Consider the following 27,110-nt stretch of genomic DNA (forward strand, 5'->3'; position numbering starts at 1 on the left):
AACAATGGAGAATATGCGTGCAACCCCAGGCCTGGCCTTGGGGCTCCCAGGATGAAAACACATCTCCTCACCTGCAACTTCTGGCCTGATGCCCTGAACCCCTTTCCAATCAACCTTACATAAGAGCAAGGCAGGGGCTCTCTGAGGATCTGGGGTTCCCCTCCCTAGAGGGGGCTTCGGGCATCCTGTTTCAGGCCCTGCACTGGCTCAGGCTGGTGGTGAGAGTGGGACCGCATGTGGCGCCTCCTGCAGCGCCTCTCCTGCCGGTGGGCCAGCTCTCGGAGCTGTTTCCGGATGACCCAAAGCACCAGGTACACCTCCCGCAGCATCTCCGCCTCCCGCGTGTCCAAGCTGGACTGGGTCCTCACCCGAGAGGAAACTGAGGCAGAACTCACAGAGGACTGGAAAAGAAAAACGAAGATGGTTAGGCGTAAGGAGGAACGACCTATGGATAGATAAACAGCAATGGGCTTAACTCATTACCACCTCCTTTAATTGGACTGGCCCGGACACCACCTTCTCCAGGAAGCTGCTCAGATAAGCTGTCCCTAACATTCCACATTTTCCCTTTCTCTTTTCTTTCCTTTCCTTTCTTTTTCTTCCTTCTTCCCATCCTTCTGTTTTGTTTTGTGAAACAGTCTCATGTATCCCAGTGTGGCCTAGAACTAACTCATTATGTAATGAGAGATGAGAATGGCTTTGAACTCCTAATCCTCCTGCCTCCACCTTCCAAGTGTCTGGATTAAACCCCACCTAGTTTATGCAATGCTGGCTTCCTGTTTTACCATGTAATCTCTTCCGCACATGTCCTGATATCGTGATGCCATCTGCCACGAGGCACCCACCAGAAAGAAGCTGAATGCAAGGGGCCCCTGGATCTTGGAACTTTTAACTTCTAAATTACTTTCCTTTTTCTTTTTTATTTATTTTTAAAATTTTTTTGTTAATTTTTATTTGTTTATTTGAGAGTGACAGACAGAGAGAGAAAGAGGCAGAGAGTGAGAGAGACAGAATGGGCACGCCAGGGCTTCCAGCCACTGGAAACGAACTCCAGACGCGTGCGCCCCCTTGTGCATCTGGCTAACATGGGACCTGGGGAACCGAGCCTCGAACCGGGGTCCTTAGGCTTCACAGGCAAGCGCTTAACCACTAAGTCATCTCTCCAGCCCTCCTTTTTCTTTTTTTAAATAAATAATTTAAATTTATTTTATTTTATTCGCAAGCAAAGAGAGAGAGATAGAGAGGGGACAGAGAGAGCTAGAATGGGTGCACCAGGGCCTCCAGCTACTGTAAGGGAACTCCAGACATATGCGCCCCCTTGTGCATCCGGGTTTACGTGGATACTAAGGAATCGAACCTGGGTCCTTTGGCTTTGCAGGTAAACACCTTAACCGCTACACTATCCATCCAGCCCCTCCTTTTCTTTCTTTTTTTTTTTTGTATTTTATTTATTTGTTTATATAATTATTTATTTCTGTGTGTGAGAGAGAGGCAGATAGAAAATGGGCATGCCAGAGCCTCTATCCACTGCAAAGAAACTCCAGACATATGTGCCTTCTACATCTGATTTTATAGGGGTACCAGGGAAGCAAACCTGGGTCATTTGACTTTGCAGGCAAGTCCTTAAGCTATCTCTCCACCTCCCTTTTTTTTTTTTTAAAGTTTTTTTGTGTATTTTTATTTATTTATTTGAGACTGACAGACAGAGAGAGAAAGAGGGAGAGAGAGAGAGAATGGGCCACCAGGGTCTCCAGCCACTGCAAACAAACTCCAGATGCATGCCATGCAACACCTCGTGCATCCGGCTTACGTGGGTCCTGGGGAAACTCGAACTAGGGTCCTTAGGGTTCACAGGCAAGTGCTTAGCCACTAAGCCATCCCTCCAGCCCTCTTATTTATTTATTTATTTATTTATTTATTTATTTATTTATTTATTTATTTATTTATTTGAGTTGAGAGAGGGTCCAACAGAGAATGGGTGCACCAGGACCTCCTGCCACTGCAAATGAACTCCAGACATATGCTCCACTTTGTGTATCTGGTTTTAATGAGAACTGGGCTTTGCAAGCAAATGCCTTTAATTTCCAGCCCTGTTTATTTGTTTTTTTTTGTTGTTGTTTTTTTTTTTGGTTGGAGGGAGGTGGCTTTTTCCAAGGTAAGGTCTCACTCTAGCCCAGGCTGACCTGGAATTCACTATATAGTCTCAGGGTGGCCTCAAACTCACAGTGATCCTCCAACCTCTGCATCCCAATTGCTGCAATTAAGGGTGTGCATCACTGTCCTAACTTGTTTGGTTTTTGTTTTTGTTTGTTTGTTTGTTTTTTGAGGCTGGATCTTGCTCTAGCCCAAGCTGACCCAGAATTCACTATGTAATCTCAGGGTGCTGGGATTAAAGGCATGTACCATCCACACTGAGCTTGTCTTTTTTTTTTTTTCTTTTCTTTCTTTCTTTTTCCTTTTATTTATTTATTTATTTATTTATTTATTTATTTATTTATTTGAGGCAGGGTTAGGGTCTTACTTTAGCCCAGAATGACCTGCAACTGTAACCCATCATTGCAATCCTCCTACTGGGATTACAAACATGAGCCACCATGCCTAGCTGCCTTTAGTTCTTTTAAAAAAATCATATTGTTTTTTATTTATTTTGGTTTTTCCTTTTTTGAAGATTTTATTTTATTTATTAGAGAGAGAGGGGGGCAGGAGAATGGGCACTCCAGGGCCTCTAGCCACTGCAAACAAACTCCAGATGCATATGCCACCATGTGCACCTGGCTTACGACCTGGAGAATTGAACCTGGGTCCTTAGTTTTCACAGGCAAGTGCCCTAACTGCTAAACCATTCCTCCAGCCCTCTTTTTTTGGGACAGGATCTCATGTATCCCAGGCTGGCCTTGAATTTACTATGTAGCTGAGGATGACCTTGAACCTCTGATCCCCTTGCCTTAGCCTCCCAAGTGCTAGGATTATAAACCTATGTCATGCCTGGTTTTATGTAATGCTGAGGATCAAATTCCGAGTTTTTTGCATGCTGGGCAAGTATTCCACCAACTAAGCTACATCCTTAGCCCCAAATCTCTTTTCCTTATAAGATGCCTCAAGCAGGCATTTTGTTATCGTTATAGAAAATGTACACACAAATGTGAACATATCACCTATTGAAGGCCACTGGGGTGGATTTTGCCTATTGCAAACACAACCACATAGTCACAGTTGGCCTTAAACTGTTGATTCTTGTGTCTCTACCATCCAAGTGCTGGAATTACAGATGTGCATCACCATGGCCTGCTTTGTATGTTTAAGATTTGTAAAAAATTGCCATATCATTTTTCAGTCCCATCAGTCACATGTAGGTCCAGGTGATTTCTCAATTAAAATGTAGGGGTACCAGGCATGGTGGCACGTGCCTTTAATCCCAGCACTTGGGAAGCAGAGGTAGTATGATTGATTGCTGTGAGTTGGAGGCTGCCCTGAGACTACATACTGCCTTCCAGGTCAGCCTGGGTTAGAGTGAGACCCTACCTTGAAAAAAAATGTGGGGGTGGCTGGGCATGGCAACTCATGCTTGTAAACCTAGCACCAAGGGAGTTGAAGCAGGAGGATTACCATGAGTTCAAGTTGACCTGCTTGGGCTACAGAGTGAGCCTGGGCTACAGTGATACTCACTGTACCTCAAAAAACTAAGAAAGAAGGCCGGGCGTAGTGGCGCACACCTTTAATCCCAGCACTTGGGAGACAGATGTAAGAGGATCGCCATGAGTTCAAGGCCACCCTGAGACTACGGACTGAATTGCAGGTTAGACTGGGCTAGAGTGAGGCCCTACCTTGACAATCAAACAAACAAACAAAAAGACTATCTCCACATGAATTGAGCATAGTGCTGAATGCCTGTAACTCCCTCATTTAGGAGACGGAGACAGGAGGATATGGAGTTCAAGATTATCCTTGACTACACAGGGAGTTTAAGGCCAGCCTAGGCTACATGACACTCGCTCTCCACTCTCTGCCATATGTAAATATATACATACAACCAGACTTAGTGGTGCACGCCTTTAATCTCAGCACTCGGGAGGCAAGAGGTAGGAGGATCGCTGTGAGTTCGAGGCCACCCTGAGAATACATAGTGAATGCCAGGTTAGCCTGGACTAGAGAATAAAACTCTACCTCGAAAAACAAGACAACAACAACAACAAAATTATGTACACACACATACACACACACACACGCACACACACACACATAAACTTTTTTTTTAATGTTTTTATTTACTAGAGGGGGGAGGAGAGAATGGGCACACCAGGGTCTCCAGGCACTGCAAACGAACTCCAGACGCATGTGGGTTCTGGGGAGTTGAACCTGGGTCCTTAGAGTTCGAAGGCAAGCTCCACAACCACTAAGCCATCTCTCCAGCCTAAACTTTTTAATTGTTATTTATTTATTTGAGAGAGATAAAGAGGCAGATAAATATGTAGAGAGAGAACAGGCTTGCCATGGCCTCCAGCCGCTGCAAACGAGCTCCAGATGCATGCACCACCTGTGCATCTGGCTTGCATGAGTCCTGGGAAATTGAACCTGCGTCCTTTAACCGTTAAGTGCCTTAACCGGTAAGCCATCTCTCCAGCCCCAAATATTCTTTTTAAAATTATTCTGTAACTCCACTGCTCATGTCTTCAAAATTCTTACTGCCTTAAGGTCAAGTCCAAATTCTACAACTTGGCCATCCACTGTGCCTTATACATGCTAACCCTAAGCTCCAGGATTGTGGCATTTTCTCCTATACCATGGGTCACACGCACACACACTTACTATTACCTCTTTCTGGAATATGCTTCTCACTCCTACTTCCCTTTAGCAGCTCCCCAGCACCCTCCCCGCAACACACACACAAGTCAAAGGCAATCCTTGAGTTTCGCTCACTTTGGCGAGGAAGGCAGGCCAGATGCCCCACCCCCAGGTCTGAATGAGACGCCCTCCCTTAGGATCCAAGTCCCCTCTGTCTCACATAACACTTGCCTCAAGATACAAAGCAAACCAGGCCTCTTATTAATCCTGTGTGTGATGCCCCTGATCTGGTTAAGCTTTGCTTACCCTTGTCTTCTTGGTGCCTGGCAACAGAACAGGCACAGGAAATAATTTAAAAGGGGGCTGGAGGGAAAATGGAGGGCCTGGGGATGTAGTTCAGTTGGTTAGAGTACTCACCTAGCATGCATGAAGCCCTGGGTTCAATTCCCAGCGCTGCATAAACCAGGTATTGTGGTGCACCCCTGTAATCTCAGCGTTTGGGAGATGGAAGCAGGAGGATCAGGAGTTCAAGGTCACCCTTGGCTAACATTGTGGGTTTGAGGCCAGCCTGAACTGCATGGAAAAAATGAAATCAGGTGGGCCTGGTGGCACCCGTCTTTAATCCCAGCACTTGGGAGGCAGAGGTAGAAGGACTGCTGTGTGTTCGAGGCCACCCTGAGAATACGGAGTTAATTCTAGGTCAGCCAAAGCTAGAGTGAGACCCTAGCTTGAAAAACAAAAACAAACAAACAAAAATTAGATAAAAATAAAATAAGGGAGCTGAGTGTGGTGGCACATGCCTTTGATTCCAGCACTCAAGAGACAGAGGTAAGGAGGATGGCCGTGAGTTCAAAGCTACAGAGTGAACTTCAGGTCAGCCTAGGCTAGAGTAAGACTCTACCTGAAAAACCAAAAAGAAAAAAGAAGGAAAAAAGGTCTGGAGAGATGGCTTAGCAGTTAGGGCACTTTCCTGTGAAGCCTGAGGACCCATGTTCAACTCTCCAGGTCCCACATAAGCCAGACACACAAGGTGACGCAAGCTCGCAAGGCCGCACATGTACAAAGGGTGGTAGAAGAGTCTGGAATTTTGTTGCAGTGGTTGGAGGCCTTGGTGTGCCAATTCCCTCTCTCTTTCACGCATTAAAAAAAATTGGGGCTGGAGAGGTGGCTAAGAGGTTAAATGTGCTTGCTCGCAAAGCCTGCCAGCTTGGGTTCAATTGCCAAGTACTCACGTAAAGCCAGATGCACAAAGTGGCACATGCATCTGGAATTTGTTTGCAGTGACAAGAGGGTCTAGCATGCCCATATTCTCTCTCTTTCTGCTTGCAAATAAATAAAAATATGTTTTAAGAAAATGACATTTTATTTTATTTCTTAAAATGTTTTGGTTTTTCGATTTTTCAAGGTAGGGTCTCACTCTGGCTCAGGCTGACCTGGAATTCACTATGGAGTCTCAGGGTGGCCTCGAGCTCACGGCGATCCTCCTACCTCTGCCTCCCGAGTGCTGGGATTAAAGACGTGCGCCACCACGCACGGCTTCAAGAAAAGAACATATTTTAGAAAATAAAAATTACACTTCTTAGCACTTAAGGCGCTTGCCTGCAAAGCCTAAAGACCTGAGTTCAATTCTCCAGGACCCACATAAAGCCAGATGCACAAGGTGGGTGGCGCATGCATCTGGAGTTCATAGGCTTTGTCCCACCCCATTCTCTCTCCCTCTCTCAAATGAGTAAATAAAAAGTAAATATATATATAAAGCTGGGCGTGGTGGCGCACGCCTTTAATCCCAGCTCTTGGGAGGCAGAGGTAGGAGGATCGCCATGAGCTCGAGGCCACCCTGAGACTCCATAGTGAATTCCAGGTCAGCCTGGGCTAGAGTGAGACCCTATCTCAAAAAAAACAAAATAAATAAATAATTTTTTTTAAAAATGTATATGCATATATAAAAGTAGAGAGCTTGGAGAGATAGTTCAGTGGTTAAAGACACTTGCTCCACAAGCTGGCTGACACCGAGTTTGATCACTAGCACCCATAGAAAGCTGAAGCCAAGTAATCCCAAGTGGCCTGCAACAATGAAGGCAGCCACCTGGCCTTCCCACCGGCACACAAGAGAGAGGCCCTGTCCTGGACTGGGGCGATGGCTCAGTGGTTAAAGACACTTGCTTGCAAAGCCTGCAGGTACAGGTTCAAATCTCTAGTTCCCACGTAAAGCCAGATACAGAAGTGGTGCCTGCATCTGCAGTCTGTGGTGACAAGCCAGACCGTGCCTGAAACCAAGTGGAAGGAGAGAACCGGCACTCTGAGGTTGTCCCCTGACCTACACGCACACACCCATACACAGCCGCCCACACCCGCACGTAATGTTTAAGGGGGGGGGGGTGCAGGGAAGAATGAGTCACTGGAGATCGGGCAGGGCGGGAGGACGCTCACCTTCCATCTGCACATCTGCCAGCCAGACTGCAGCGCTGAGTACATGAACATGGAAATGGACTGGACAGCGGTTTGGGACAGCTGCACCAGGGAGCGCCTCTTGGGGCTCACCGCAGGCCCATCCGTGGTGGCAGTGTCCAGCACGTGGAATTCAGGCACCTCAGGACATTCTTCCAGTTCGGACAACTTAAAGTCTCTGGAGGGCTTGAGCAACTTGACAGCCTCAAACTCCGTGGAAGTCTCCTCCACTCCCTCCAACACGTGCTTCTTGGATCCAGAATGTTCCAGGTGGCTTGATTTAGTTCGGTGCCTCCAGAAAACAACCTAAGAAGCAAGACACGGAGGGATGGAGGGGAGGCAGTGGCACAAGCCGACGAAGACAAAGTTGGGGGTGACATGCCTACGCATCTCCCTCCCGAACCCCTCCTCAGTACTCGCTACCTCCCACCTTGTCTTGTTTAACCAACAGGGAAGGGCGTGGGGTGCTGCGGCCTCGAGGCCACAGACCGCAGGGCCCACCCCAGCACTGCGGAGTCCCAGAGCGCTCCACCTTCTCCCTCTCGCTCCTCCGCCACTTGACCTCGCTGACTCTGGAAGTGCCGCCTTGCGGGGTAACTCAAGTTACTCTGGGGTAACAGGAGGAAAGGCCGGCTTCCACCAGCTCCACACAACCCAGGGCCCCTCCTGCACAGGGCACATCCCTCACTCCCTCTCTCCTTTCTAATCTCCTGGCTCAGGAGTGATGAGTCTCTCTTATCGCCCCCCCCCCTTTTTCTCCTTTTCCCCTGTTACAGTAAAGTCTTAGATCCAAGAAACTGTCTCTTTTGGTCTTCCATTGTGAACCCCCAAACCGAACAAGCTCATTATGTAAAACTCACCCAGCTGGTCACCCTGAACCAAACCCTCCTGACCCATTTGAAGAATCTGAAGAACACAGCCATCTCTCCCAATACCACAAGCCCAAAGGAGGGCCAGGGGCAGAGCCAGCATTCGGGGTGAGGAGGGAGACAGGCCGCAGGCTGGTGGCCACCACTGCGAGGGGTTTGTGGGACCCGAGGGACGTTAGGCACAGTAGCGATGGAAGAAATAGGAAATCAAGTGGTGTGTGCCCCCCCGGTGACTCATCCCAGGCCCTTCCTCCCCTCCCTGGGGCAGGGAGAGGAGTCAAAGTGGATGAGAATCTAGAGGGAGGGAGTGTTCTAGATCATTGTGAGAGCTGCTAGCTCCAACCCCCAGGTCCTTCCAAGCCCCTCAGAGCCAATCACAGATGACCTTGGCCCTTCTGGCCCAGTACTGGATGGGTCCAGGACTGTCTATGTATTTTACCATGTAATTATCATAACAACTCTTCAAGATAAGCATCAGTCGATGTCACTGTACCCGTGAAGAATCTAGTCATAAAAACCAAGGTTCAGCCAAACATGGTGGCATATATCTGTAATCTCAGCACGCAGGAGGTGGAGGCTGGAGGTTCAGGACTTCAAGGCCAGCCTGGTGTACATGAGATCCTATCTCAAAAATAATTACAAAAAAAAAAAAAAAAAAAACAGGGCTGGAGAGATGGCTCAGACACTATTGTCTGCAAAGCTAAAGGACCCAGGTTTGATCCCCCAGGACCCCCATAAAACTGCACAAAGTGGCACATGAGTCTGGAGTTCGTATGTAGTGGCTGGAGGGCCTGGTGTACCCATTCTCTCTCTGACTCTCATCTCTCTGCTTGAAAATAAAATAAATTAAAACAAAAAACTGGCTGGAGAGCTGGCTTAATGGTTAAGGCGCTTGCCTACAAAGCCAAAAGATCCTGGTTTGACTCTGCAGGACCCACATAAGCCAGATATATAAAGTGGCACATGCATCTGAAGTTCGTTTGGAGTGGTTGGAGGTCCTGGCGTGCCCATTCTCTCTCTCTCTCTTTCTTCCTCTTTATCTCTCTCAAATAATATATATATATATAAACTGGCTATGGTGGCACACACCTTTAATCCCAGCACTCAGGAGGCAGTGGTAGGAGTATCTCTGTGAGTTTAAAGCCACCCTGAGACTGCATAGTGAAGTCCAGGTCAGCATGGACTAGAATGAGGCCCTGCCTCAAAAACAAAACAAAACAAAAAAAAACAAACTCTGGGGCTGAGGAGATGGCTCAGTAGTTAAAGGGGCTTGCTTGTAAAGCCTGACAAGCCCAGACTGAATTCCCCAGTACTACATGAAGCCAGATGCACAAAGTGTTGCATGCAGCTGGAGTTCATTTGCAATGGAAGAGCCCTCCCACTTTCTCCTCTCTCTGCTTGCAAATAAACAACACACACACACATAGCCGGGCATGGTGACACACACCTTTAATCCCAGCACTTGGGAGGCAGAGGTAGGTGCATCACTGTAAGTTCGAGACCACACTGAGACTACATAGCGAATTCCAGGTCAGCCTGGGCTCGATAGAGAGTGACGCCCTACCTCAAAAAACCAAACATACACACACACACACACACACACACACACACACACCAGCTGCACACCTTTAGTCCTTGGGAGGCTAAGGTAGAAGAATCACTGTAAATTCAAGGCCAACCAGGAGCTGGAGAGTGAGTTCCAGGGCATGGTAGTGCATACCTTTACTTCTAGGAAAGGCTGAGATTGGAGAATCCCTGTGAGTTCAAGGGCAGCCTAGACTAGAGTAAGACCCTGTCTAAAAACAAAACAAAACAAAAACTCACAACCACCACCACAAAAATAATACACTTCAAACAAACCAAACAATGAAACAAAAAACCAAAGTTGGGCCTCTGTCTCGCAGTGTCCACAGCTGAACACAGGCCTGTGTTCTCAGCACTCAGTAGGAGGCAGAAAACTCAAGGAGCTCAAAAGTCAGCTTCGGCTACATATGGAGCTCGAAGCCAGTCAGTGATAGATAAGACCCTGTCTCAACCTTTCCCTAACCCCCAAAAGGAAGTTACAGGCTCCAAACCCAGTTTGGTTGCCAGGGGCCCATCCACACTTGGGCAGAGTTCTCGGATGCCACCCCCAATCCTGTCCCTGCAGCGCTGCCCTCCCCTCGCTAGATGGGGCCAGGCCTTCTCCCTGGCCGCCTCTTTCTGCTTGGGCCACGAGCCCAGACTGACAGGGTGGAGCCTGCTCACCCACAGGGCCTGTCCTCAGCCAGCTGGGGGAGAAGGGGGGGGCTGTGGAAGCCACAGGCAGACAGCCAGGCCTGGCAAGGGCACCATGTGCCCGAAGAGCCTGGCCCACACCCAGCCTTAAGACAAGGGACCCATTCAGGACCCCCCCCAGCCCCACCTCCCAAGCAGCCACCCGGATCCAGCCCGCAGAGGGGACATGCTGGGATCCTGCACATTCACCAAAGGCCTCATTGTTCCCCCCCACACACCAGCACGTGGGCACACGCCGCCCCCCCCAGCCCCGCTGCCTGGCCTTTCCTGGGATCCACTGCTGCTCTCGTCAACTACGGCGCCCACCTCCCTGGTCTGCGAGGGAGCTTCAAGGCAGCTCAGAGTGAAGAGGGGGGAGGCACAGAGCCCCCCCCCAAGGCAAGCCTAGAAAGACGCAAAACCACACCACCCTCCAGATTCAAGTTTCTTCAGTTTTAATTATAATTATTATTTTAATACAACCTGAATCCCAGAACTTCCAGATACTGTCCATATGCCCTCCCCTGGGCAGCAGGGAGGGGGCACTTTGAGGGAATAATGTGGGAGTGAAGGGGTCTACCAGGGATCCTCCAAAACCCCCAAGCCATGTACTGCTGGGGAGCCCCAGAATTCTGATTACTTAAGGAGGCAATGGGGGGGGCACTGAGGTGTTTCAGGGAGTGGGGCTCCATCTGAACACCCCCTCTGAGCCCTCCCTCCTCCATCGAGATCTGGGGGACTAGAGGAAGACTAGGTGAGGGTGGTGGTGGTGGTGGGGGGGGGACAGGCCAATACTGAGCCTTCAACTCCCAGCCCTGGGCATCGGGGTTGGGGGTGGGGTTGCATTAAAGCTGCGTAGGACAAGGGGCAGGCGGCTGGCACAAGGCCCAGCAGCTCGGGGCTGCCCCCCAAAGGCACATTGTGAGGGAAAGGAGGCTCAGATGGAAGGCCCATTGGGCGCAGGGGGTCCAAGTCGTGGGAGCCCAGAGGAAGGCAGCTGGGCCAGCTGCTCGGGGCTGGCCAGGGCCCGCAGCAGCCCATTCTCTTGCTCCAGCGCGGCGTTCCGCTCGGCCAGATCCCGGATCTGCTCCTTCAGTACCTCCACCTCCTCCCGGACCGCAAACATGAGGTGCGACTTCACCAAGTCCTGTTGGGGGGGAGAGGGGGTGGCACCCGGGGACTAGCAAAGTGTCAGAGCAGCCAGGTCACCCCAACTGCACCCCCCTGCTATTATGAGACACTCCCGATGCTCAGAGACGGGGGGGGGGGGGGGGGGGGGGACCGAGGGGAAGGAAGGTGGGGACACAGCTGGAGGGACGGGGAGGGGTCAGGTGCTAAGGGAAGTGGAGGGTTGAACCTGAGGCAGCCAAGGGGCTGAAGTCAATATTCCTCAGAATGGGTGAGTGCATGCAGGTGCATGGGGGACTTCTAAGAGGAAGACATGGTGGTGGGGGGGGGGCTTCCAGGACCAAGATGATGGTTTCTTACCATGGCTTGCTCGATCTTGTTGTCGATACCAACCAAGCTTCCGGAGCCACTGGAGAGACACGGGGAAGGTGAGAGGTGAGGCGAAGTCAGGAGCCAGCTAGCTGCCTTTCCAGGTGCCCCACTTCCCACCTCCAGCCCACCTCACGAAGCCCTGTACCTGTGACAGCAGAGAATCAAGGGGAGGAGACTTTTGTCCATCCCCCGGCGGGATGAAGGCCGTTGCCCAAGGCCCCCCAGACCCCGGTGAAGAGGCTGTCCAGGTGCCCCTCGGACGGGGGATGACTCCCGTGGGGAGCACGGTGAGGAGACACAGCCCCTTTTCCGGGGTGGTCCTGGAGCCATCCCGACTACTCGGGTCTCGTAAGATGATACGAGGGACTTTACAGAGACCCCTGGCTGGGACATCCCCGAGAGGAGAAGGTCCTCTGGTCACCCCTCCCCTAAAAGGAAAGGGCTCTATCATAGGAGACACCTGGGGGGGGCTCAGAGCCCCCCGGGGGGCAGAGTGGGGTCTGGCTGGTGCCAGGCAGGCAGAGAGGAGACAGGGCCTACAGGGTGCTGGCCTGAAAGATATACACACACCCTCCCCTCCCAGAGAAGGCACATCAGCTATTGGCTCCTCAGGGACACGGGGACCCCCTCCCTTGGCTCCATGGTGGGCGGGAATTCCCAGACACACATGGGCTGTGCCAATGTCCCCTGTTCACCCTGGCATGGATCCCAGATTGGAGGGGAGGGGGCGGCCGAGGGAAGTCAGCTGGTGGCCCTGGGTGGGGGAGGGGCTATGGGACAAGAGAGCTGGGATGGGGAGGGGTGTCATGGTAAAGAGCCTGACCCTAAGAGGCCTTGCCCTACTTCTGAACCCCTTCCTTTCCCCTTTGGACTAATACTAGTGTCCCTTAAGGCTTGCAAAGATGAGGAGGGAATGAGACTTTGATTTGCTTTTTTTCTTTTCTTTTTTTTGGTTTTCCGAGGTGGGGTGTTACTCTGGCCCAGGCTGACCTGGAATTCACTATATAGTCTCAGGGTGGCCTCGAACTCATAGTGATCCTCCTACCTCTGCCTCCCAAGTGCTGGGATTAAAGGCGTGCGCCACCACGCCCGGCTCCTTCATTTTCTTGAGTACTCCCCCTACATGCAACGTCTATGCATCATGAGTGACTCCTGGGGGCGGGGGTGTCCCATCTCCTCCTGTAGAGAGGACTGGGAGTGGATCCCATGGCAACAGAGCCCTGTAAGTCAAAGACAGTCTATGTGCAATCTGGGCCTTGGGTGTGAGGTCCTGGAGGTGCAAGGGCTTGAGAAGCAACAGGAAGGTGAAGCTAGACAGAGGAGGGAAGCCTTTAAAGAGAACTGGGAATGGGGTGACCAAAGCCACAGGGAACAGGTCTGGCTGCAGTTTGTCAAGTGGCCACCAGAGGGCAACTCAGACCTGACTCAAATGCCCCAGGGGCCAGGCTGGTTATGTCTTGGCACCAGCACTGGGCCCTTGGTCCCAGAAACTGGCTCTCCCTCAAGCCCCTCTGGTGGCTAAAGGCCTCCTCACCCAGCCCTGTCCCCCAAGGCTCTCTCAACACCGCCCGTCCCCTCCCCCCTCCCATCGCAGGCTATTGCTTCATTCACCCTGTAGCAGCTCATCACAAACGCCAGCCAGGCTGCACAGTCCTCCAGCTTCGCAGCAGGGTCCCTAACCCCTGTCCCCTCTGCAAGCCAGGACCCCGACACGCTGTATCTCATGTAGTGCTGCTCTAAGGGCCTCCCTCCCTCCCTCCCTCCGGGCTGTTGGTTCCAACTTGCTTTCCAGCAGGGGGATCTGTGCTTACTCCAAGGTGACCCCTGCAAGAGTGAGGCCCAGCTGCCAGGAAGGGAGCTGGGAATTTTCCATTTCCTGGCCAGTCTCTGGGTGCCAACGGTACTGACAGGTAGAACAATCAAGGGGGTGAGCAGGCTAGAAAGTGGTGACAAAGGCCACCTAGGGCCTCCAGGGTAAGGGGACAGGGGAGACTTTAGAGCCAGCTAGATGTGGTGGGTAATATCTTGAATCCCAGCACTCTGGAGGCTGAGGTAGGTGGATCACCATGAGTTTAAGGCCAATCTGGCCTATAGAATGAACTCTACATTAGCACAGGCTAGAGTGAGACTCTACCTCAAGGTGGGGGGGAGGGTAAGAGTGGAAGGCCAGCTCATCTGTGTTTAAGCAGTTTTATTTTTTTCCTTCTACTGGGAGAAGACTGAGCCATCACAGGAAAAAAAAAAAAAAAAAAACCCTGAACACCCTACAGAGCCCAAAGATGGACAGACACAAGAATAGAACATCAGCCCTGCTTGGCAGACATCAGAGCAAAGATGCCAAGTAAATCCTTCATTCTCGCCAGAAATAAAGGAATAATACAACAATAAACATTTGTTGGCTGATAGATGACTATCTCCTGTTTGTCTAGAGCTGTAGACTTTTTCAAAGCACCTGCCCTGTGACACACTAACATTAACACTTTATGGGCCCAGGACTCTAGGAACCCAGGCCTTCCCTTTTAACAAGCCCCGAGTTAGGGAGAGCTAGCTGCAAGTACCATGCTTGTAGATCCTGGGCAGGGTCAAGAACGGAAACGGCCAGTACCACAAACCCCACAGCGACTTTGTGTGAATTAAAACACAATACCCGGGCCGGAGGGATAGCTTAGCGATTAAGTTGCTTTGCCTGCAGAGCCTAAGGACCCAGGTTCTATTCTCCAGTCCCACATAAGCTAGCTACACATGATGTGGCATATGTATCTGGAATTCTTTTGCAGTGGCTAGAGGCCCTGGCATGCCCATCCTCTCTTTCTCCTTCTCTCGGTCTCAAATAAATAACAAAATATTTAAAAATTCGAAAAAGGGCTGGAGAGATAGCTTAGCAGTTAAGGCATCTGCCTGCGAAGCCAAAGGATCCCGGTTCGAGTCTCTAGGACCCAAGTAAGCCAGATGCACAAGGGCACGCATCTGGAGTTCGTTTGCAATGGCTGGAGGTCCTGCCATGCCCATTCTCTTTTTCTTTCAAAGAAATCAATAAAAATATATTGTAAAGCCGGGCGTGGTGGCACATGCCTTTAATCCCAGCACTCGGGAGGCAGAGGTAGGAGGATCGCCATGAGTTCGAGGACACCCTGAGACTCCATAGTGAATTCCAGGTCAGCCTGGACTAGAGTGAGACCCTACCTCGAAAAACCAAAAAAAAATATATATATATATATATTTTTTTAATTTTTTTAAAAAACCACACACATACACACAATACCCCATCCTAAGACACTTATTGCCATCTTCCTGAAAACTGTCATGACTTCCTGTGCACAGTACCCTCTGCAGCTGCTCAGTATCCAACAGGCACTTCTGAGGACAACAGCCCAGCAGGACCCTCAGGGCCCCGGGTGAAGATCTGCTCCCCCTTGAGGCTGGTCTTCCCCTTTTATGGTCAAATACGGCAGTCTCAACATGAGAATCAGATGAAGACTTGGGACATCTGAAGAGGTGGTGACTTCGGATCTCGGGGACAAAGGCCAGCCCTGTACCCTGGATATGTTGGAGGAGCCCCCAGGAGCTAGGCCAGAGGCCAAGAAAGTGGCATCTGGCATTCTTGCCTACTCTACTCCCTAGAGAGTCTGTGGTGGCTTGGGGGGCAGGGGCAGGGCCAGGCCAGGGGAGGGGGAGCTGACTTCTTTTCCTACTTGGGGAGCTGTCCCTGTTCCTTGTCCTAGCAAGGGACAGCTGCCACCTTCTTGGGACACATGCACCCCAACAGGAAGTGGTGAGGTTTTGGGGTTAGTCCCCAGCCAGGTTTCTAAAGACCCTTTTCTTTCTTTTAATTTTATTCTTTTAAACAAGTTTTTTTTTTAATGGTTTTTATTTATTTCAGATAGAGAGACAGAATGGGCACGCTAGGGCCTCCAGCTGCTGTAAATAAACTCCAGACGCAGGTGCCTCCTTGTGCACCTGGCTTACATGGGTCCCGGGGACTCAAACCTAGGTCCTTTGGCTTTGCAGGTAAGTGCCTTAACTGCTAAGCCATCTCCCCAGCTCATGTTTTTGTTTTTTTTTAAAAAAAATTTTTTTTAATATTTTACTTTTATTTATTTATTTGAGAGAGAGAGAGAGAGAGAGAGACAGGCAGAGAGACAGAATGGGAATGCCAGGGCCTTCAGTCGCCACAAATAAACTCCAGACACTTGTGCCACCTTGTGCATCTGGCTTACACGGGTCCTGGGGGATCAAACTTGGGTCCTTTGGCTTTTTAGGCACGCACCTTAACTGCTAAGCCATCTCTCCAGCCCTTAAGACCTTTGTTTTGGGAGTCTCAGCTTCCTCATCTGCATAGGATTGCTTTCACAGTTGCGTGAGATCCAAGTTAGCCGTAGAGCAGGTCTGGTGGGGCAGGCCTGTCGTCCCAGCTACCCAACCACCAAGGAGGCTACGGCAGGAGGACTAAAAGGCCAGGTCTGGGGAACAGGGATGAAGCTCAGTTGATAGAGTATGCACGGGTTCAATCCCAGCACTGCATAATCCAGTTATGGTGGTGTGTGCTTGGAATTCCAGCACTGGGGAGGTAAAGACAGAAGGATCAGATGTTCAAGGCCATCTTTGGCTACATAAGACCCTGTTGAGGGCTGGGAAGGTGGCTCAGCAGTTAAAGGTGCTTGCTTGCAAAGCCTGTCGGCCTGGGTTCAATTCATAAAACCAGACTCACAAAGTGGTGCAACCATCTGGAGTTTGTTTGCAGTGGCAAAAGGCCCTAACAGGCTCATTCTCTCTTTCTCAAATAAATAAATAAGTAAATAAATAAGGGCTGGAGAGATGACTCAGCAGTTAAGGTGCTTGCATGCATCTGGAGTTCATTTGTACTGTGCCCATTCTATTTCTTTCTCTCCTTGAAAATAAATAATATTTAAAATTTAAAAAAAATGAGACCCTGTGGGGAAGGGGTGGAAAGAAAGGAGAGAGCCAGGCGTGGTGGCGCACGCCTTTAATCCCAGCACTCGGGAGGCAGAGGTAGGAGGATCGCCATCAGTTCAAGGCTACCCTGAGACTACATAGTGAATTCCAGGTCAGCCTGGGCTAGAGTAAAACCCTACCTAAAAAAAAAAAAAAAAAGAAGAAGAAAGGAAAGGAAAAAAAAAAAAAAAGAAAGGAAAAAGAAAAAGAGAGAGCAAGAAAGACAAAAGGAAGGAAAGAAAAAGAAAGCCCAGGCCTGCTTGGGTTACAGAATGAATTAAAGACCAGTGTGAGCAACTTCCTGAGACACTCTGTATCAAGATAAAATGTTAAAAAATAAAATTAAATGAAAATCCCACAGAAAATTGGTAAGAGGTGACAGGAGGATCAGAAGTTCAAGGTCATTCTCAGCTACAAAGTAAATTCCATGTAAGCCTGGGCTACATGAGACACTGTTTAAAAAAGGGGGGGAGGGTATAGGTCAATGGCAGAGCATTTGCACAGCATGTGGGACAGCCTAGATTCAATTCTCAGTACCATACACACACACACAAAAAAAAAAAAACCACTTAATTTAAAATTTTTGTTTTGTTTTTGGTTTTTCGAGGTAGGATCTCACTCTAGCCCAGGCTGACCTGGAATTCACTATGGAGTCTCAGGGTGGCCTGGAACTCACGGCGATCCTCCTACCTCTGCCTCCCGAGTGCCGGGATTAAAGGCTTGCAGCATCACGCCCGGCAAAATATTTTATTTCCATCTATTTATTAGAGAGAGAGAGAATATGAACATGTGCACAACAGGGCCTCCAGCCACTGCAAAGGAATGAACTACAGACACATGCGCCCCCTTGGGCATCTGGCTCACGTGGGTCCTGAGAAATGAACCTGGGTCCCTCTGGCTTTGCAGCCAAGCACGCCTTAACCGCTAAGTCATCAGACCAAGACTTTTTGTTTTTAGAGGTAGTTTCTCACTCTAGCCCAGGCTGACCTGGAATTCACAGAGATGCTCCTACCTCGGCCTCCCGAGTGCTGGGATTAAAGGCCACCACACCCAGCAAAAACCTTTAAAAGAAAAAATTCTGGACCAAAAGGATGGCACTAGATAAATGTACTTTTTCTCTCTTAAGTCTCTGGGATTCATTTCCCACAAAGCCCCTAACTGGGCTTCCCCTCTACTTACTCACCTTCACCAAGCATCTGCACCCTAAAAGGGGGCACAAAATACCTTTTAAAAACATATTTATTTGCAAATAGAAGAGAGAGAGAGCGCGCGAGCGAGCATGCCAGGGACTCTTGCCACTACAAACGAACTCCAGATGCATGTGCCACTTTGTGCACCTGGCTTTGCGTGGGGTACTGGACCCAGGCAGTCGAGCTTTGCAAGCCAGCGCCTTTTAACCACTGAACCATCTCTTCAACCCACAAAACACCTTCTAACCAGGAGCATGCAGCAGACAGTCTGAATTCACCAGATGAGATGTTTTCCCATGCCATCCCATATTCAATACTGATAAGGCACCTCCACTTTCCCGAAAAGCATGGGTTCCAGGCACTTCACACCCCAGCCCGCTTTTCCTTCTCAAAGGGAGGTCCCATGCCACTTGAACCCTGGTCTCCTGCCAGCCCCAGGTACACCAGACAGGAGAGGAGGGGTTTTATCCACCCCATTCCTAGGAGGGGTAAAGGGTGGCCAAACCCAAACCCGCAGGCCCAGCAGGGTGAGGCATGAGGGGCTGGGCTGGGTCAGGGAGCCCCACAGACTAAAGTGGAGGCTGAGAGCTGGACCGGTCAGACTAGGGTGTACAGAGCGGGTGGGACAGAGAGGGAGGGAAGGAAGAAAGGGAGAAAAACCTAAAGAAGAGTGTTAAATCAGACCCAGAGCGGTGGCGCCCGCCTTTAATCCCAGCACTGGAGAGGCAGAGGTAGGAGGATCGCTGTGAGTTCAAGGCCACCCTGAGACTACAGAGTGAATTCCAGGTCAGCCTGGGCTAGAGTGAGACCCTACCTTGGGGGGGAAAAAAAACAAGAGTGCTAAATCAGAGCCCTCTCTGACAGCAAGCTGGAGAGACACGGACAGGGGGAGAGGAGGAACGGGGAGTCTTCTGGCCAGGGAACCTCCCAAATGGGAGGGGGAAAGGGTGGGAAGTGCTCAGAATAGCAGCAATGGAGGCAGGTGACTCTCGGCCTGGCCGACCTTACACCTCACACATTCCTGAGAGCCAGCTGGGAGGGAACAGAGAAGCCACCCTGCCCCGCCCTGCCTGGCACCGGCCCCTTGCTCTCTAGTTGACAAGTTCCCAGCCACCCTTCCTTCCCACTCTCCCTCTCAAATCCCTGGCTCCCTTCTAGGGTGGGCCTCAGTCCCCCAGTCCAAGGATGGCGCCACCTAGGGGAGAGACAAGGAGTGGCAACTCGAATGGGTCCTTCCGGCGCCCATGTAACCCAACTCATGAAGTTCCACTCCCCAGTTCCTCCCCAACAGGGGGGGTCCCACCCCTCCAGGGCCTCTAACAGGAAGTCCCACTCCTCTCTAAGGAAAGGGGTGGCTCCCTAGACATTTTGCTCCAGCCATTACTAGCCCAGCGCCAGAAATCAGCAGCCTGGCCATCTAACCCGTGATTTTATTCTTCCCTGCTCAGCTGGCCAACATTCCTGTGAATGTTGAAACTGGCCTCCACAAAGTCCTGCCCACCCTCCCACCGAATGGGGCATTCTCCCCTAAAGGCCAAAGCCAGCGGTAATCCTGCCTCCTTGTCTGTCCCTTGCTGCCCAGCTTTGCCATGGGATGGCTTGATCTCCCTGGCACTTTTTTTTTTTTTTGCTTTGTTTTGTTTTTCAAGGAGGTAGGGTCTTACTCCAGCCCAGGCTGACCTGGAATTCACTATGTATTCTCAGGGTGGCCTCGAACTCACGGTGATCCACCTACCTCTGCCTCCTAAGTGCCGGGATTAAAGGTGCGCGCCACATCCCCACAGGAAACTGAATTTTAAGCCAATGATTTCCTTCTTTCTTTTCTTCCCTTTCTTCCTTCCATCCTTCTCCCCCCCCCTTTTTTTTTTTTTAGTCTTTCAGGGTAGGGTCTCGCTCTAGCCCAGGCAGAGCTGGAATTCACTATGTAGTCTCAGGGTGGCCTCGAACTCATGGTGATCCTCCTACCTCTGCCTCCCGAGTGCCAAGATTAAAGGCGTGCGCCACCACACCCGGCTTTCCCGTTACTTTTTTAATTAACAAGTTTCATAAATATCAACCTCTTCCATTTTTCTGACCCAGGTACCCTTGAACTCCCTATGTAGGCCTGGGATGACCTTGAACTCCCCCTCCCAAATGCTGAGATTTCAGGTATGTGCCACTGTACATGGCTTATTCAGTGCTAGGGGTGGAACCCACGGCCTAGCACACGCTAAACGGGTACTGTTCCAACTGAGCTATATGCCCAGAACCCTTCTCCCTATTGTTTTGAGTTAGGGTCTTACAATGTAGCCCAAGCTGGCCTTGAACTCTCAACCCCCGCTGCCTCCATGGCACCATGCCAGGAAGGCGATGTTTGCTTGGTACTACAAATTCTTGGACTCTCAAGGATGTCACGTCACAGCCCACAAGGACCCTAAAGTGTCCCTTTCCCCTCACTGGCAGAAGAGGGAGATTGAACTGGAAAGAGACATCCCCTCCGTCTTTGTGGGGTGCAGGTACATGTGCATGGTCTTAGGTGGTTGTGTGGAGGCCATAAGGCGACATCAGATGTCTTCCTCAGTAGTTCTCCGTCTTCTTCTTTAGACAGGGTCTGTTGCTTTCAACCTAGAGCTCACTGATTTGGCTAGGCTAGTTAGCCAGCAAGCCCAGGGATCCTTCTGTCTCTGTCTGCCCAGCGTGACGGTGGTGGGGATCACAGGCAGGTGCCACCGTGCCCTGTGTTTCACATAGGTGCTGGGGATCCAAGCTCAGGTAGTCATGCTTGTATGGCAAACACCTGACCCACTGAGCCATCTCCAGGGCCCCACATTTCCTATTTTTATCTCCAGCACATTTGCCAATGGGTTCCTCGGGCTGGCTGCATAATCTCTAAATCTGCAAGAGCTCTGGAATTTGACAACAATGACTCCCTTAAAAAACTTTTAAGTTCTAAGCCAGAGTCCCACCCAGCTCGCTCCACAGACAGGAAGTAGTTCCCCAGTCAAGTTTGCCCAGTGGTTATGGCCCGGCCGGGGCTCTCCTCCAAGGTGACCTCGAGGGAGGGACATCTGCCAGACTGTGTCACACAACTGTAACACTGGGTGAGGGCTAGGGACGCGCTCACCTGTACATGCCCCAGCACGCGGAGGAAGCCTCCACCTACCTGTCGTCGTCACCGTCCAGGTGACCACTAATAGCCAACATGGAGCGGGCCAAGCTAAGGCTCTGAGCTGCTGCCGCCCCAAACGGGTCTGGGGACTTGTGGACCAGGCTGGCATCGAAGTAGAGAGCTGGCGAGTTCGGTCGAGAGTCGAGTGGGGGCACCTGGAGAACCGAGAGGGGGAATCGTCACGTGGGAGAGGGGCTGGGGAGGGAAAGCTCAGTAGCAGAGCGCGTCCCAGCAAGCACAAGACCCTGGGTTCCACCCGCAACATTAAGGAGAGACAGGGGAGAGAAACTGAGAGACACCCCCCCCCCACCCGGCCTTACAACCTGCCTCTTCACCTTCCTCATCTCTGCCTAAGACTGAGGAGCCTACAGACTTTCTACCACTACAATCCTTCCCTGTGCTGATATATATATATATATATATATATATGTATGTATATAGACACACACATACATATATATTTTTTTATTTTTATTTATTTATTAGAGAGAAAGAGAGAGAATGGGCACACCAGGGCCTCCAGCCACTGCAAACAAACTTCAGACACATGTGCCACCTTGTGCATCTGGCTGATGTGGGTCCTGGGGAATTGAACCTGGGTCCTTTGGCTTTGCAGGCGAGTGCCTTAATCAATAAACCATCTCTCCAGCCATATATATATATATTCTTTTTAAAGACAGGGTCTTGTATAGCTCAGGTTGGCCTTGAACTTCTGATCCTTATGCCTCCACCTCATGAATGCTAGGGCATTCACCATCACATCTAGTCTGTGGGGTGCTAGGGATGGAGACCAGGGCTTCCTGCATCCTTAGCAAGCACTCTACCGACTAAGGCACATCCCCACCTTTCCTCCTTTCCTTTCCCTTCCCTTCTTCCTTCCTTTTTATTTATTTATTTATTTTTTGTTTCTTTGAGACGTGATAGTCCAGGCTGACCTTGAACTCATCACCCCCCTGCCTCCACCTCCCACATTGTGTGCCTTCTCCAAGCCATTCAAATGTCATTTCCTTACAGACATATTTCCCCTCCATTTCACAGGCCCCCCCTGAACAGTTTCATTTTTTGATAGCATCTAATATTATCTGAAATTAAGGTATTTTATTGCGTCTCTCCTGCTAGAAGGTAAGTTTGTTCTGTGGCTATTTGCAGGATGAATAAATCCTCAGAAACTGGTTTTCCACACCCCTGGCCCACACTCGAGCCTCTTCTCAAACTTCTCAGGCCTCAGGTGACGTTCAACAATTCTCTGCCCGGCTTTGGCTTTGGGGTGCGGTGGGCGTCGGGAAGATGGGGGAGGGGAGGGGAAGCCTGGGCGTGGACTCCCACAGCCCAACTGGCAGCTGGGGGTGGCGGCCCCAGGGCGGGGGTGAGTGGAACCAGGCAGCCCGCCTCGGTGGGGCCCCGGGGAGGCCCCAGCTTCTCCACTGCTCCGAAAAAGCCCAGAGCACAGTGCAGGGAAGCTAGGGCGCCAGAGCATAGGAAAGGCGGCCTGCGCCCCCTGTTCAAGACCATGCGAGGAGAAGAGACGGCAGAAAGCCCATGACAGAGTCAGACTTTTTAAGGCAGGCAAACGGCGACAGTTACACACACAGGAAGCCATCAGGAGGCATTGGGCGGAAGGAAAGGGGGTTGGGGACACTGTGAGAAGAGAGACAGGGTCTGCAGACCTCAAGTCTTAAAATGACAGCAAAGAGAACCAGTGACCAAAAAAATGGGGGGGGGGGCGCTTAGCTCTGGGAGAATCTGGGGACAAGAAGGGATCTGCTCTTCCTAGTGGCTGAATGAAAGAGCTTCTGACAAGGGGGAGACTGGGGTCATGAGGGGGAAGCCGGAGGCCAGGAGAGGGTGGGAGAGCCAGTCCTGACCAGTTCTAACAGGGCCCAGGCTCAAGATATTTTTACACTGTGGTTTGTGCCCATGGCCAGAACGGGGGGAAGAGCCCTCATCCTCACATTCCCTGCCCTGCCCTCCGGCAGCCAAGGTGTTATTTTCTACTTCAGGGTTGAAACATCCAACCCTCCCATTCCTAACTGTCCACCCACCCCCCCCACACACACCCAGCGCACACACACATATACACCAGAGACCCAGGCATCCTGCCCCCCAGCCCAGGCTTGTGGGCTTGTTCCTCTTTTGGAGACAGGAAGCCAAAAAAAAAAAAAAAAATTAAAAAAAAAAAAAAAAAAAGCAAAGGAATTAACTCGTCTCCTGCTTCCGCCTCCTTCCCACTCACTCCGCCACGGGCTGTACCACCGCAGCTGTCACTCACAGAGAAGCCCAGGTACAGGGGACCAAGGTGACTACAGATGGAAGGCCACAGCAGCCAGCCACCCACACCAATCCCTCAGAGAAACGTGTGTGCCATAAAGCTACAGATGAGGCTGAGATGGTGGTGAGAGGCAAGAATGAGGTCCCAGAAGAATGCCTACCTTTTATGGCCACCCCAAACCCTGACAAGTGCTTCCCTCAGGAGCCCTGCCAATCATCCAGCTGGGGCCTCCACCCTCATCACCTGGAGCCAAAGGGTGGGGGTGGGGGTGAACCCAAAACTGAAGCGTTCAGGCCCCATATGCTACATGTTTTATGGAAACAGATCAAGGCCATGGGCAACAAGTTAAAGGCCACAGAGACAGAAAATAAATAAATAAATAAAGGAGAGGGGGGCCTGGGTGATTAAAAAAAGAAGAGGACAATGTACGTCAAAGTGTAATGGCAGAGGGAGAAAAGGGGAATTCTCCGAAAAGACAGGTGCAGAGTTAGGGAAGGTAGGATGGACGTGCAGGGAGAGGCCACTGACAGAGCGGAGTCTTCCCCCAACCTAGAGCCCCGTCCTTACCTGCCCCGTCTCCTCGGGAGCCACCAACTCCATCCTCAGCCGAACAGCCCCATCTTTTCTCCGGGACAGTGGAGGGGTCCCAGCCACCGCGCCCCCAGCCTCCAAATCTACCCTCAGAGAAGGCAGGAGAGGTTGGGGGCCATCCCCAGTTCCAGGCCCTGGGGGGCGCTGCTGGGGTGGGGAGGTCGACAGTGGGGGTGTCTCCACCTTAGCCTTGCCTGGCACGGCCAGCTGGCCCAATCCCCCTGTGAAGGAGCGGGCCTGAGGTCCAGGAGAAGTGGGGGGCGGGCGGAGCCAAGAGGTGGGGCCCTGAGAAAGGCCTGACTGTGGGATGGGGGCACCCAGGCCCAAGCTGGCCAGCTCCAATCTAGAATCCAAAGATCTGCCCCCGGTGCCCCCTGAGGCTCCTCGAACTCCCTCCAGGAGCCGGCTGAAGCTTGGGGTCTCCAGGTCTCTCTCGTAAACATCCACACACGTCCACCGACCTCGGCGGTAAGGTTCTCCCAAGCCATGGGGCAGTTTCACCACCCGGAAACGGGAGGCAGGAGCCCCAGGTGGTGGGGAGCCATTCCGGGGGGTGCCCCTACCCCCTGGATCAGGATTGGGTTCCCCATTGGGGAGACGGGGCGGGGGTCCAGTGGGAACTTGTGGGGTAGGGGGATCCGAAGCTCCTGGGCTTCCTGGGCCCTCGTAGTCCGTGGTGACGCTGGTGATCTGGAAACTACTTTTCTTCTTGCCCCCACTCATGGTCCCTGGGACTCAGGACTGGGCTGGGGGTGGGGGAGGGGCTGGGCTCCTGGAAAGGGGCTCAGGCACCCCTAGAACAAGGAGGCCACATGACGGGGGCACTGGGGCCCCTGGGAACGTCTGGGTCCGACATGGCAAGAGGGCCTTGTGGGAACTGGGGGTGGGGGGGTGCCTGGTTGGTGAGCGGAGTACAAGGGAGGGGAGGTGTCAAGAGGAGGGGGGGCAGGGGCAGGTTTTTCCTGCTGCTGCTGTCGCTGCCGAAATCCAGAGCTGAGTTTGCAAACTGGAAAAAGAGAGAAAGAGAGAGAGAGAGAGAGGGTGTGTGTTGCGTGTTGTGTGTGTGTGTGTGTGTGTGTGTGTGCGCGCGCGCGTGTGCAAGAAAGCCATGGCAAGCAAGCCACCACCACCTCCCCAGGGCACAAGGCCGAGAGGGCATACGGAACAGGAAGAACCCAAAGTTGGGGTTCTTCTCTGGCTTGAGATTCAAACTCATGGGGACAGAAGTGGCACCACCACCACCCTCCCCGCGCCACTCCCCGAAAACACAGGACTCCAGGGCCTGGAGCAAAGGGGGTGAATTGGCTCCTTTTCCTGAGGTGCCACCCTGAGGTCCCTGCTGGGCCTCAACCACCCCCCACCACCACCACCCCGCTGCCCGCCATCCTAGGGTTTAGGCACTGCCCGCCAGCCCAAGCGCCCCGCCCAGCCCAGAGTCCTACCTCTCGGGCCTCGGCCACCGAGCTGAGCTTAGACACGGGGCGGGAGGTTGAAGGCGGAGAGTTGGGGGGGGGGGGTCCTGGGGACTAAGATGTCCGGCTGTCCTTTTCCTGATGACTCCTGGCCACGCAGGCAGGCGGTGATCAGGGACTGTCCAGTGCTTTCCGGGGTCTGGATCCCCCCCAGAGAGGCATCTAGGTGCAAAGTTTGCAGTGGAGAAGAGAAGGAGCCCGCGTCTCCACGGTGGAGCTCAGGCGCGCGGCCTCGGCCTGGGGCTGAGGGTTGTTGTTGGGCGGGGGGGGGGGGGTCTCCCCTGCGGCAGCGGCGGCGGTGGTGATGGTGGGAAGGGGGCGGCTCAGCCCCCCGCGCTGGTGGATCCAGGTGGCAGCCGGCCTCCTTGGGTCCCTGGAGTGACTCAAGGCTCCTCCCGCGTGGCTCCTGCTGGATTTGTCTCTTTGCTCTTCAGCTCGTCTCCGTCTCGGTCTCGGTCCCTCTCTCTCTCTCTCTCTCTCTCTCTCCCTCTCTCTCTCTCTCTCTCTTTCTCTTTCTGGGCTGTTGACAACCCCCACACCAGGAAGTCCTGCCTCCTCGGGCCTGCTGCTCACTGCTGCTCTCCTCCTCCTTCTTCCCCTCTTCCTCCCCTCCTCCCGCTTCCCTCCTCCCTCCTCGGGCTTCCCGCCAGCTGGCCTGCAGCCAGGTCTGCCCCAGTCGCAGCCCTGCCGTTGCTTGCAGTGGCTGCTGCTGCTGCTGCTGCTGCTGCTGCAGCGCTGGGGGCGGGGGGGGGGGGTACCCAAGCAGGCCGCCTTAACCCCACACCTGCTGGGCCCCAGCCGGCTCTTCCTCGGAGGGAGGGGCTGTGAGCAGGGGAGGAGCCCGCGGGAGGCCCCGGGATTCCCTAACTTGTAGGCGCTTTGCAACCATTGGTCTACGGAGGAGTCGCAGGGAACGTGCCAGGCATGTCCTGGGTTACCTCGCTGCTCATCCGTGCCTCGTAAAAAAATGCCACGGTGTGGCTGTCTGTGATCGCGTCTGTGGTTTTCATGGGAACTGCCTGGGAAACGTGCTCGCTGTCGCTCCCCACCTCGCTCCTTTCCAAAGGATAGTGAAGGACATTCTCCAAGCGCGCCTGCAAAGTAGAGAAAATAGTAATAATGAACTCCCACGCAGCCGCCGTGGACCGACAACAGTTATCAACTCAGAACCAGTCTTGTTTCATCCCCAACCCCACAGTGTCTTTTTGCTAAAAAATATTTTATTTATTTGTTTATTTGAGAGGGGGGGTGGGGAGGCGGTGAAAGACAGAGTGAGAATGGGTGCACCAGGGCCTCCAGCCATTGGAAACAAACTTCAGTTGCCTGCACGTGTGTCACCCTGTGCACCTGGTTTGCATGGGTTCTGGGGAATCGAACCTGAGTTCTTAGGCTTTGCACGCAAACGCCTTAACCACTAAGCCATCTGTCCAGCCCCACAATGTCTTTTCTTGGATTCTGCTGCAGTACTTAAGAATCACATCTCAGACATGGTGCTACTTCCTTGCTTAAATGTGAATACTGAGATGCAGGCTGTCCAAAACAGATCCAGTGGCAGAACAAGGACTTTAAAAAAAAATACATTTTTATATATTTACTTGCAAGGAGGGAGGGAGATAGCATAGGAATGTCAGG

General features: G+C 52.0%; 1 protein-coding gene and 1 long non-coding RNA gene across 3 annotated transcripts; one reads left to right on the forward strand and one right to left on the reverse strand.

The window, feature by feature from the left end:
• On the reverse strand, positions 1–26,077 carry LOC101616061 (TSC22 domain family protein 4). Of its 2 annotated transcripts, XM_045143044.1 has the most exons (6): positions 25,449–26,077; positions 23,983–25,012; positions 21,141–21,301; positions 11,844–11,892; positions 7,213–7,536; positions 1–401 (listed from the first exon to the last, which is right to left on the reverse strand). In XM_045143044.1, exons 2-6 carry the CDS (start codon positions 24,727–24,729, stop codon positions 165–167), a joined length of 1,518 nt encoding a protein of 505 aa, XP_044998979.1. In that variant the 5' UTR covers positions 24,730–25,012; positions 25,449–26,077; the 3' UTR covers positions 1–164. The 2 variants fall into 2 exon arrangements, with proteins under 2 accessions (XP_044998979.1, XP_004666372.2); XM_004666315.2 differs by lacking the exons at positions 1–401; positions 7,213–7,536 and adding an exon at positions 10,794–11,502 and having other exon boundaries at positions 25,449–26,064.
• Positions 11,275–14,229, forward strand: LOC123458611. Its single transcript, XR_006635743.1, has 3 exons — positions 11,275–11,484; positions 11,881–12,142; positions 14,074–14,229. It is a non-coding gene; the product is annotated as an uncharacterized LOC123458611 (long non-coding RNA).
• Positions 26,078–27,110: the final 1,033 nt, after the last annotated feature.

The sequence above is a fragment of the Jaculus jaculus genome, chromosome 2 (assembly GCF_020740685.1).
Source record: "Jaculus jaculus isolate mJacJac1 chromosome 2, mJacJac1.mat.Y.cur, whole genome shotgun sequence".
In the NCBI taxonomy this organism is placed as follows: Eukaryota; Metazoa; Chordata; class Mammalia; order Rodentia; family Dipodidae; genus Jaculus; species Jaculus jaculus.

Bases quoted from the DNA above. Each gene is read 5' to 3' on its own strand.
- LOC101616061 (XM_045143044.1), bottom strand. From the start codon at position 24,729: ATGAGTGGGGGCAAGAAGAAAAGTAGTTTCCAGATCACCAGCGTCACC. The intron at 21,302-23,982 runs GTAAGGACGGGG...TCGGTTCTCCAG, and splicing joins CTCCCGAGGAGACGGGGCAG to GTGCCCCCACTCGACTCTCG. The intron at 7,537-11,843 runs GTAAGAAACCAT...CTTGCTTCTTAG, and splicing joins ACAAGATCGAGCAAGCCATG to GTTGTTTTCTGGAGGCACCG.